Source organism: Archocentrus centrarchus, chromosome 3 (genome assembly GCF_007364275.1).
Source record: "Archocentrus centrarchus isolate MPI-CPG fArcCen1 chromosome 3, fArcCen1, whole genome shotgun sequence".
NCBI classification, from domain to species: Eukaryota; Metazoa; Chordata; class Actinopteri; order Cichliformes; family Cichlidae; genus Archocentrus; species Archocentrus centrarchus.
The window spans coordinates 23,304,285-23,316,395 of NC_044348.1; the positions used below are offsets into that span (position 1 = coordinate 23,304,285).

The 12,111-nt window shown below is 38.0% G+C and overlaps 1 protein-coding gene across 2 annotated transcripts; it reads right to left on the bottom strand.

The window, feature by feature from the left end:
- Positions 1 to 21: 21 nt before the first annotated feature.
- On the bottom strand, positions 22 to 10,411 carry LOC115775657 (telomeric repeat-binding factor 2-like). 2 transcript variants are annotated; one of them, XM_030723132.1, is made up of 14 exons: positions 10,044 to 10,411; positions 9,248 to 9,343; positions 8,812 to 8,933; positions 8,472 to 8,558; positions 7,939 to 8,079; positions 7,533 to 7,657; positions 5,566 to 6,099; positions 4,570 to 4,740; positions 4,333 to 4,416; positions 1,855 to 1,983; positions 1,634 to 1,768; positions 810 to 889; positions 677 to 720; positions 22 to 250 (listed from the first exon to the last, which is right to left on the bottom strand). In XM_030723132.1, the coding sequence occupies exons 1-14, from the start codon at positions 10,192 to 10,194 to the stop codon at positions 92 to 94; spliced, it is 2,058 nt and encodes a 685-aa protein (XP_030578992.1). In that variant the 5' UTR covers positions 10,195 to 10,411; the 3' UTR covers positions 22 to 91. The 2 variants fall into 2 exon arrangements, with proteins under 2 accessions (XP_030578992.1, XP_030578998.1); XM_030723138.1 differs by having other exon boundaries at positions 10,054 to 10,178.
- Positions 10,412 to 12,111: the final 1,700 nt, after the last annotated feature.

Sequence of the window (12,111 nt, forward strand, 5' to 3'; positions counted from 1 at the left end):
TGTAAAGTGTCTTTTAAAAGGATTAACGGGTCATTTAAGAAACCAAAATAAAGGAAAGCAGATGGGATAAAATGATCTAAGCTTTGGTGAGTCAGACCATATTTAACTTTTTCATCGTTCTCCATCTGTCCTTCAGGTTGATGTTCGTTCGATCCTTGAAGCCATAATATGCCTTTATTTTAGTCCAGTTGCCCTCTCCGAATATTCTGACCCCATCTTTTAACTTCTGTGTTTCACTCTCCGTCCACTTCTGCAACAAGACCGTAAGATGACAGTTACAGCGTGACAGCATTTTAGTCCAAGTTGTTCATTCTAATGCAAGTAAATGACTAAACCGAGTAGCGTATTCATTGCAGGAACTCAAACTGGTAGGCAGGTTCAAAAGCAGCTTTTCTTGTGTGCAAAAGCAGCATGCAAATATATCCATTTAATGGAGATGCCTGTATTGAAGAAGGAGTTCAGCATAATCTGGTACTTTTGAAATCACTTTGGTTTACAGCACTTAATATTGGTTGTCCTGGATGTTCAGTTAAAACAACAAACAAACAAACAAAACACTAGTCATCTGTCTCTTTTTTTCCCAGTAGAATAATTCACACATTTATGTGACAAAGGCAGTTAAATACAAATATCACATCCACACGAAATCACAGTGACCTGTTTTTGCTGTGCTTACCTTTTTCTGATGGCCTGAATTTGAAGCTGTGCTCATGTTTGAGTCTTGGAGGGAGGAAAAAAAAAATAGATAAAATTGTTATTAACATTAACACCATGAACTCAACTTGCATATTTGATGAAATACTACATACTGCTCTTTGTAGAGGTAAAATACAACTCTTCATTGCTCCACACGTCCTTGCTTTCTTTTGCATTATTGTACAGCTGCTTCCTGTGAACAAGTGCCAGATTTTATTTAGGTTTGCCAAAATGATTAAGCATAACTACATAAGATCAAATTTTAAAATGATTAGAGCCATTAATCAAATCTGGTGGGTGTGTTTTTGTAATAATCACATTTAAAAATCAGTCGTTTAAGTAAAATACTAATTAATCTAAAAAAAACCTGGAGCATCATTAAGCATTAATAATTCAAAAATAGTAAAATTTAATATATTCCATATTTATTGCACATGAAGTGAAACATTTCAAGGCTTTTTAAAAATTATGGCTTATAACTGATGAATATCAGAAATCCAGTATCTCAAATTATTAAAATATTTTCTAAGATCAATCAGAAAAGGATTTACAAAACTGAAATGTAAAGTATGTTAATTTATATACTCAACACTTGTTTGGGACTCAAAAATTATGAATTACTACATCAGTGCGGTGTGGCATGGAGGTGATCAGTTTGTGCAACTGCTGAGGTGTTGTCAAAGCCCAGGCTGCTTTTGGGTCAGGCAAGTTGGCTGGTCGATTGATCCCAGCAATAACATCAGAAAATCATTTGCTAGTAGTTTTTGGCACTGAGGGCAGGTGCTAAGTCCTGCTGGAAAAGGAAACCACCATTTCCAGATGGAAGCAGGAAGGGGTCTAAAAATCTTCTGGTGGGGGGCTGCGTTAACTTTGGGCTTGATAGAAGGGAACCAACTGCCACCTGCACTAGTTTCTCATAGTTCCTGGTGTTACTAACCATTTAGAAGAGGAAACGGTTTGAGCAGAGTCCTTGTGAGGAGTGGAGCTCGTTTGTGGGACGGGATGAGAAGGGACCGGCGAGCTCTCCATCGAAGAGTCTGTAATATGAAAGTCATCCACAACATCTGGATTCCTGCATTATTAAATAAAACTGGTCAAATATCAATCATTAAACACTTATCTAGAATAATAATATCAAATTAATGATTCTGGTGTTACACTTGGTTGTTCGCAGAATCACTGCACAGTTGCTCATGAGGCTTTTGCACCGGAGTTTTACTGAGGGTCACAGGCTCCTGTGGGTCTTCCTCGCTGTCTGATGGTAACTGTTTTGACGTTTTAGATTTTCTGTGTGATGAGCAAAAACTCAGTGATTATCTATCAAAGGAGATTGAGTCATTGTTGATTAAAATTATGTTTTACTCTTTATTTCTGGAGATTAATAGCCATGTTTCCAACTGTAAAAGGAACTGCACAATAACTGTAGAAAAATAAAAATGAGTGAAAAACTTTGATTGCAAAATGCTAAATCAATACTGATGCTTTAAGTTATCTGGTTTAAATCTTGTACATTGTGGTATTAAGTAAGAAGTGCCTGGTTTTCTCCATAGGCTACCAATGATGTTCCCAGCTTTAAACAAAGCACACAAAATAAACTTTTGAATAGACAACCTCTTCATACATACAGAGCAAAATAGGTGTGAGAAGAATACACTATTTGTTGTACACTATTTGATCAGGCCTCGAAGCATGATGCAGATACAGAGACCTAAAAGCACCAAGAATTAGGGGAAAGATGAGAAAAGCTGAAATTTTTGTCTTCTGATGCAATCAGAGTGACAACCAGGTGGGAGCCAATCACACTCAGCTGAGTGCCCTTAAAGGCAGAAGCACAGATATTTACAACTCTGTGCTACAAAAGAATCACAGTGAAGCAACACAACCCAGATGCTGATCAGCCACCCGCACCAGATACAATATCAAAATGCAAGAACAGATGAATACTGCAGAAAATGATTAATCTGACGCTTTAGTGTACAGAGCGGTAAAATAAATATTTTAATTCCAGGTAATAATTTTTTTTGCTGGGAGCACTCTCAGTGCTGCTGTTTATTTCTAAGGTGATTGCTGCATATTAGAGCTTTGAAACTTTAAACTGGATCCATTTAAACATTTAAAGTTACTGTCCCACAGCCTAATAAAGGAGATGTGGAAATTGGTGGTCAAAATTAAATTATATGACTGACTGAACGGGTACTATTGGTGTTTGCTCTGTGTTTCCAGCAGTGTCAAAGAGACTCAGCAGCAGATTAGAATCAGGTATAACAAAATTTTATACATTTCCTAATCACCAAATTAATACACGTACATTCCCGTGACAGTGCAACACACAGTTGCACTTCATTCAGTGGCTTTAGTAAGGTACGGCTAAACAAACTGCACATATAAAGTGTATTTCCCCAGCAGAGAAGCTACATTGTGCTTAAAACATGCTGTAAATAAAACTGCAGATTCAGTGCTCTTTAAGGGTTTGAGAGTAAAGATTAAATATAAAAACAAAATTTAAGCATTGGCTTAGTCTACGTACAAATCTGATATGAGGTCTGCAGGTACTGTGTAGTTGTCCTGTTTCAGGATCATGAATGCTTACAGAACAATAAAACTACTCTCCCCACAGAGTTCCTGGAAGTTCCAGGAATAGTGATGCTATTTTCTGGAGAACTGATTAGTCAGCACTCAGCGATGTCATACCTGTTGATCTCTAATCTGGAACTGGTTCACGGCATAAGTTACCATTGCAATTTACCCCCAGTAAGAAGTGAGCCACCTTCAGTGGTGCAGGCGCTGCCCCGATCCATCTGTCATGGTGACGAGGGAGCTGAGCGTAAAAGGGAAGCTGTCAATTTACTGGTCGATCTACGTCTCTACCCTCACTTATGGCCACAAGCTTTGGGTAGTGACCATAAGAATAAGATCGCAAATGCAAGCGGCAGAAATGAGCTTCCTCTGAAGGGTGGCTGGCCTCTCCCTTAGAAATAGGGTGAGGAGTGCAGCCATTCAGGAGGGGCTCAGAGTAGAGGAGCCAGTTGAGGTGACTCGGCCATCTGACTAGGATGTCTCCTGGGTGAGGTTTTCTGGGCATGTCCTACCGGTAGGAGGCCCGGGGTAGACCCAGCACATGCTAGAGAGATTATATCTCGGCTGGCATGTGAACGCCTTGGGGTCCCTCTGGATGAGCTGGAGGAGGTGGCTGGGGAGAGGGAAGCCTGGGCTTCTCTGCTTAGGCTGCTGCCCCCACGACCCAGCCCCGAATAAGTGGAAGAAAATGGATGGATGGACTCTTGAGTCTATTCAGTTTAATTTTATTTATATAGCGCCAAATCACAACAGTCGCCTCAAGGGGCATATATACATTGCTATTAATTATTCCCAACAGTATGTTAAGCTATATATATTAAGATAATTGTTTGTGGGCCCTATACATTTTTGATAATGAGAATAAGAAAAGTACATTTTGAAATCTAAAAATATATAACTGTTTTTCATTTGTAAGAATATTTTCAATTTTTGTGTTTGAACAACCCACAGCAAACATGAGAAAAAGAAGTTACTGTTAAAATCCTTTAAAGTCCATATAGTGCATTTTTTACAACATGCCATGTTGATATATTGATGTTGTTGCATATACAGACTTACCTGCTGGATGAAGTATTTGAAGGGTCATGGAGTTCCTCATCAGTAATTTCACTCTTGACATCTTTGGGACTTTGAAAAAATGCACTAATCAAAACAAAAACAAAGAGAGTAAGTTGATTATCTTAGATCCAAGATAACTGGGTGTTTTTTTTTTTTCTATTTGTTACATTTTTATTTTCCTGGACATATTCAGTCTATCTATTCATAACCCAAGATTCTGGTGTCATGTCTACTCACCATTTTGAATGGGAATGGCTGTTGAGTTGAGTAGAATCCTTGTGAGGAGTGGAGCTTGTTTGAGGGACAGGGTGAAGAGGGGACAGATTGGGGAAGATGATCATTGAAGGGTTGGAGAGCCTCTGTGGTTCTTCTTCACTGTCTGATAATAACTGTTTTGACTTGTAGTTTCTGTTAGACAAGAGTAATGTAAATGACTAGCCTGATAACTAATGCTATTTATCTGTGATTTTAGACATCAAAGTAATATAACAAAATGTAATTGTAATAAAAAATAAAGCGAACCACAACTAACAAAGCAACACTACTGATGCTTTACCTTATCTGGTTGAGATCTACAGTAGTTTTAAAGAAAGTGGCAGTCTTTGCCTTCCCCATTGACTTCTCATTGCTAGTGTGTTCCCAGCTTAAAATTGAGAACTTAAATTTGCCTATTTTAAACAGAAATTTCTGACTGCTGTCTTCAAATATCCAAGACCTTGATTTGAATTCTCCTAGTCTTTGAAGCTGAGACCACTAACACAGCCTCCGCTTCACCAGCACTGAGTCTCTACATTAGGGAGAAGAAGGGGGAGGACATAAGAGAGGGTGGATTACATGGGGCTGTTAGGGACATCTTTTGTTTTTTTATGTCTGGGAGTTTGCTACAGTCTGCTTGGTTCTGAGTGACATAAATTACATCATCAGCCAGTGAGCATGAGGCTCTGTGCAGACGTCCATATGCCTGCCAATTTTTTGTGACTGTGTGATCTTGTCAGTAGAAACAATACATTACAGACCATTAACTACGCACACGGCCTTCAGCCAGACTTCAAAGAATTAAAACAGGATTGACTATTCATCCTTTGTGTCTGCGGTTGAGTCAACATCTGCAACAGAGTATAATGGCTGCCTTAACCAGCTCATTGTTAAAGGTATGTTGAACTGAGTAACTTTATATTATCAACAACAACAACAACAAATCTTTTCCTGGGAAAACAAAATAACAACAAGTACCTGCTGTCAGTTCTGTTGGTTCGTCTGCGGCGTTGTGGAATTGGTATGGCAACTTCTTGGTCAGTGACTGGGCACTGCACATCTCTTTTATTTGATAGAGCCAGTGTCTGTGATTCCTCTTCTAATCTGGCCTCAGTATCCAGTTCCTCTGAAACTTTTGAGAACTGTGAATTTGCCTGACTATCTGGTTCCATCACCAGCCGTGACACAGTGTAAAGCTGCCTGCTCCACGGCACAGAGGTTGTCTTTGAAAGTGAACTTCCCTGAGTTTGAGGAACATCTGTTTGTGGTGGTTGGTCTGCTGGTGAAACTTCCATGGGGCTGCCCGAGTCTCTCTGAAATAATATTTCCTGCTCTAAGTCCAGATTGGTGTCCATTTTAGGATCAGATGAGAGGTGCAGGTAAAGATCCTCCCTTTCCTGGTCCTCTGTCTCCACTTCTTCCTCCAGCTGAGAAAATGTTCTTTCATTTAAAACTGCAGCTAAGGCGCTGTAGGCCACTTCTAGCCTGGTTCTCTGGATAGTTGAATGTTTGCTGGAAATTAAGATACAGCCAAGAAAAAAAGGGCTGAAAAGGGATAGCTGTTCACGTATACAACATATTCACACTCATTGGCCACTTTAATCGGAACACCTGTTAAGCTGCTTGTTAATGCAAATATCTAGTCAGCCAATCACAAGGCAGAAAGTCAGTACAATTAGACATTTTGACATGTCAAGAAAACCTGCTAAAGTTCAAACTGAGCATCAGAACGGTTAAAACCTGTGATTTTTAATTACATCATAGTCATTACGGCTCATGACACATCGCAATATACATAGGGCCTTGGAGGGCAGGTGGTGTCACCCAGTGGTTAGTGGGTGACACCACTCGCCTCTTCGCTGCTGCCTGCTCCTCAATTTTATTTACACCTTAGACACTGAGTGCTTTGCACACACACACACACACACACACACACACACACACACACACACACACACACACACACACACACACACACACACACACACACACACACACACACACACACCCAACCAGGTTGTTTTTCATTTTTCCCACTCTTTCAGGTGCTTTGTGTGTGTGCGCATATATCATTCTTAAAAATGATTTTAACAGGCACAGCAGCTGGTAAACGACTGTATGTCTCTACCTGTGCTCTGTCCCCTTATTTCTCCAATTTACTCCCCTTTTCCTTTTTTCCATTCTTGCTCTTTTCTTCCTGCCTGTCCAACCTGTCAATATCATATTACACTTGCACTTGTGTAAATAATAATAGAAATGATTAAATAAACAAAAGAAAAAAGAGCCTATAGAGAATTTATAGAGTTCTTCTTCTAAAAGCAAATATGTTTAGCACAACATTCAGATCATGATTCTGATTGCAAAAGAGGCCAGACAGGACAGGCTTTCATTTAGAAATTAAAAATGACCTACCCACAACAACAACAACAACAACAACAACAACAAAAGCCACTATGTTTGAGCAGGGTGAGCAAAGTAATAATAACAATTTAGGATTATATTGGAGTGCTTTGTGTAGCTGGTAACTGCATTAAAGGTAATAATTAAGGGACCTAATTGCTTCCAGTCATTAGATGATTTGATGATTCTGGTACTCCTTCAAACATCATAAAACTAACAACAAAGACCAATAATGGACATTTGTGTTAGATTTCCGAGGTGCAACCATCCTTTTACCACTGCTACCCAGTGATGACAGGGGGTAGATACAGAGTGTGCTACATGTCAATGGGACAAGTATGAAATCCCAGCATTAAAACAGCTCTAGGATAAAGTAATTAAAGGTAGTACTATAGAACAGCTCCAGTTTCACTGGCTCTGCCCTGAGTAACCCTGCCTCTCGCCCTATGACAGCTGAGATAGGCTCCAGCACCCCCTTTTCCCATTTAAAAAAAAATTTTTTTACTTAGCTTTTTTTCCAAATCAACTGAGGGAGAGACCCTTACCATGGCACAGACTGGACTGCGTTTACTTGTGGACTTGAGGAGGGGAGTGGTTGGGCTTGCTCATTAGCTCTACCTCCACTGTTGTGTTGCTCCTTAGTTTTCTCTTCAATAAGTTGCTTTGCAGCCTGGTAGACATACACAAAAATGATTTTAAAAAAAGGCTTTCGTGTCACATCCATGGTATTGTATTCATTTCATTTCGTGGACTAAACAAAATCACAAGCAAGTATTTCCTACTGATACCAAAGCAGATTTTGAAACTAAGGACATATCAGTAGTAAATAATTAAATATATTTCTTGTGCCAGTGACATGAAATTGAATAGCAATTATTATTTGTCAAAAATTTTAAATTTCATAATTCATTCAATATACACTAGAAAAAGTCTTAATCTATAGCATCATACCTTCTCGAGAAAAGGGCTGCTTACAGGGCAGAGGCTCTCGCAAAAAACCAGCATCTCGTTCTTGAACTGTCTAAAGTTGATTTGCTCGATTACTTCATGCTTTTTATTCTTCTTACTGATGAGACCCATAAAAAGCATCCTCTACACAGAACACAAAATGTTCAGCAATGTAAGATATGACATGCACCATAAATAATTTAGAATAACCAAAGACATTTTGCACAACTTGAAGTTGCTAAATACAAGTAAAATAGTCTGTTGATTTTCATTGTTAAAACTTTTAAACTGTCAAAAGCACAAGTCCATTTCTATGTCAGAAATGCATTATCTTCCACAAAAATTATTTAAGCAAGTACCCCTGCTCTTGTTGCTTTGTACGCAGCATTTTATACTATACATTCATTTTAACAGTGTAAATAGGGTAAAAATGACAATGTGAATAAAGTTACTGAGATGAAAGTTTAATGAAAACATAAATCACAGAAATTTTAATGTAATTTAGGGAAAATTGTGTTTCAATTTAGTAAACCCACCTTGCCATCCATCCTCTTGGTAAAGTGCTTGTTCAGAGCCTCTTCTGCTTTGTCAAATTTGCCGTTTTTAATAAAAAGCATTAAAATCTAAAGACAGAAACAAATTACCTCATTCATCTTTGTGAAAACAGTTTAACTTAAGGTGGAGTGAGCACATGTATTCATCTGCCACACACAAAGAGCTAGAGCCATGTGCGTGCGCACACGTACAGAGACTGGTTAGCAACATCATGTCATCCATAGATTTTGATTTAACAAAATAGGCTATCTGTATGCTTTTGTAAAAGGGACTGCAAAAGCTGATTACATGCATAAATTGAATATATGATGAAATGCTTACCATTTCTTTAATTGAAGTGCATACATTCTTGTAATCCTGTTGTGGGATACTGAACTTCTGGATCATATTTTCCAGCAATATTAGGGCTGATTCCAGAGGAGTTACTGACTGAGAAGAGAGGTCTGCAGGCAGAGAAAAACAAACAAACAAAAGAAAAATCATTCTTCTTAGTGCTTATTCGCAATGTAAAAAAAGGACTACATCAGTGCACATGTAACTACTATTTTGGAGAAAGCTGCCATTTTTGTTTCTGGTTATTCTTAGTATTTCTGTATGCTAAATATGGCAAAACTCAGTTTCATTCTGAATTTTGATAAATTATCATGCAATCTTCATTCACACTGGACTGAAATGTGTTTAATTGTGACACTACATGGCACCATGAGTCAGACTGACAAGAGATGTGTGATGATGAATGGATTAATGTTGATCTTACCAAGCTTTTCACCCTCATTTATCCGGGAAAGAAACTGCCACACTTGAATCTTTTGTGACATGAGATCAGTGCGCTCATAAGGACGTGCCAAGACACCTGTAACAAAGCAATGAAAAGGCTTCAAAAATGAATATTTACGGGGGGAAAAAAATCACGAATAAAAGAGAAGTATATCTGGTTAAACACTGTTATTTATATCAACTGATTAATCTAAAGTCACCTGAAAGGGAAGGGAGGAATGGAGGGGTGAATGGATGGATAGATAGATACTTTATTGATCCCACAAGGGAAATTAGCGTTACCACAGCAGCAATTCTAGCAGCTAAAGAATTCTAGCACTGAAAGAACAAAAATAGTATAATCGACAATAAAAACAATAATAAAAGTATCCCAATGCTGCCATAAATCAGTCAACATATGGGAAGTGTAGGACAAATACTGCCATAAACAAACACATTACAATTAATCCAACATATGACTAAAAATCAAATGCAAACTACATTTGGATTAAGTTACTTGGTGGTTCAGTAGTCGTGCATTTCACTTTCTAGTTCAGTCAACTTTTTGCTGTTAACAAACGACCCTTGTTGTTCTGTCAGCTTGGTTTAAATGTTTCCCCAAACTGTAACGCTAAGGCCTGCTAAGTTCAAGAGCTTGATACTTTGACATATATAGCACACAACTGATGTGGATCTGTGAGACAGTTTTATACTGTCTATCGTGGTAGTAAGTTAGAAAAATAAATGCAGTTCTGATAACCGCAGAGTCAAAACACAGTGAGCCGGTTGTTACTTACTGTCGAGTACCTTTGTAATGGCACAGCAATCCTCGTATTGTTCCTTTCGAAAGAAATCTAGCGCCAAAAACAAATAATAATCTAACAGCCAGCGGTTCACGACGGACTCAGTTTGGAGACTGTTAACAATTTCTTTTGCCGCCATATCCATTGAAGGCAGCGGGGTTATTGATCTCCGAGTTTAGCTTGTCAGGCAGCGCTTCATTACGATTATTCAGTGCCAAAACTCAGCAAAGGCGTAAGAAAATACACACAAAATGTTCATAGAGGCCAAAACTAAGCTCACGCAATTCAAGAAAACAATAGATGATAAAATGTTACAGACTGCACTCCTTGAAACGAGTCAATTTAGAGTAAGAAACGTATCACTGTCGCATTTCATCTTATTCTCTGAGCTCACTGTCAGATCGTAGACTCGCAAAACATCGTGCTGCCACACACTGGCATGGAGGGAGCATTGCTCTTTAAAAGTTTAATTTTAACTGAAGCTTTAGCTTTGACTTTCAGTTTTAGCTTAACCCTTTACTACTCCACCAAGAAAAAAGATGCCAAAAAATGTTTTTTAGAGGTGTGTTTTGTTTTTGGATTTCTTACTCATTTGAGTCCATTATTACCCCATAATTTTTTAACAAATATCCCTCAATCAAATGGTAGACCAGGCAGTCAAAGGGTTAAACAGTTTTATTACACATATCTGATTGCAGCGTTTAAACTGAAATAAGTTTGCTTTACCTCTGTTAACTCACCAGACCGTCATATGCTGTGGTGCTGTACACAGTTTTGACTTGCTGAAAATGTTGAACTTTGCTCAGTTTTCTTGCTTGTGACATTTGAGTACATACATTACTGGGGAGCTCGACCTATAATAATGTAATTTATTCTCAAGATAATACTCAATAAGGCTTTAAAATGAATGGTACTGAGTAGAAAAGAATATATGCATTCAAAAACATAGTACAGCCGGTGAAGACATTTTTACTGTGCTGGCAGAATGTATAGCTTGCTTTTTTTTTTTGTCATCATTTTTACATACATACAGTCTCAATTGGGTTCAACTGAACACACTCTGTGGACCAAATGCATAAAATTGTGTAGATTCCCAAAAGTGTAAGTGCACAAAAACAGAAATGTACATATTTTTTGTCCTTTTTATTCAGCCAAGCACATGCACAGTCCTCTCAATCTAACCACGAAAGGACATGCCCCTGTCCAATAAATAGCAAGTAATGATTATAAACGATTTATTTGCGGTTTGATATTTAAGATGTTTGACATGGCAATGAAAATGAGAGCCAAGAAGCACAGTTTCACAGAATGTGAAACTGAGACATTCACTGGAGAAGTGGAGAAAAGGAAATGTGTTTATTTTGCAGTGTCACTTCTGGATTCTCAAATTTTATTCAAGATAAAAGCAATGGAGGTTATTAACACTGAAAGTGAAGACTAAAGAACACTAAACAACAGAGAGGCAAAGAAAACATGTTGGTTCACACAAGTCGACCATTTTGCACAGGCACACCTGTTTTTAACCAGAATTACCAATAATATAAAGAAGCCTGAGATTTAGTACACCATTATTTGCAGTTGCAAGTTTGAATAATAAATTGTACATTTTAAAATAGGTTTGTACTTGTAAACAGAAAGAGGGCTCTCGCTTGCCTTATTTTTCATCTCCATCTCATTGCACCAGGCTTGACTTATGCTTTAAAAAAAAAAAAGTCAGTTTTACTGTCTGAAGCATTCATGATCTCCACATATTCTCACCATTCTTTTTCTACAAATAGTTTATGTGTGGGAGGTGTATTTGTTAAAATTACAAGAACATACATTAATTCAACGAAGCTCTTATTACTAAAGATACTCTGTATATGCTAAATTGCATTTGCACCAGTTAGATGGTGGAATTGATAAATATTTGTGCAGTGTGTTGTTGGGGATACTCTTAAGTCATGATAGATGTGATGTTTTCATCCTGAATGGATCCGCTCATACAAAAAAGCAGATTAATAGCAGTTTAACTAGTTACATGACAACAGACTTTGAGCTTTGTCCTTTTTACTAAAGGGAC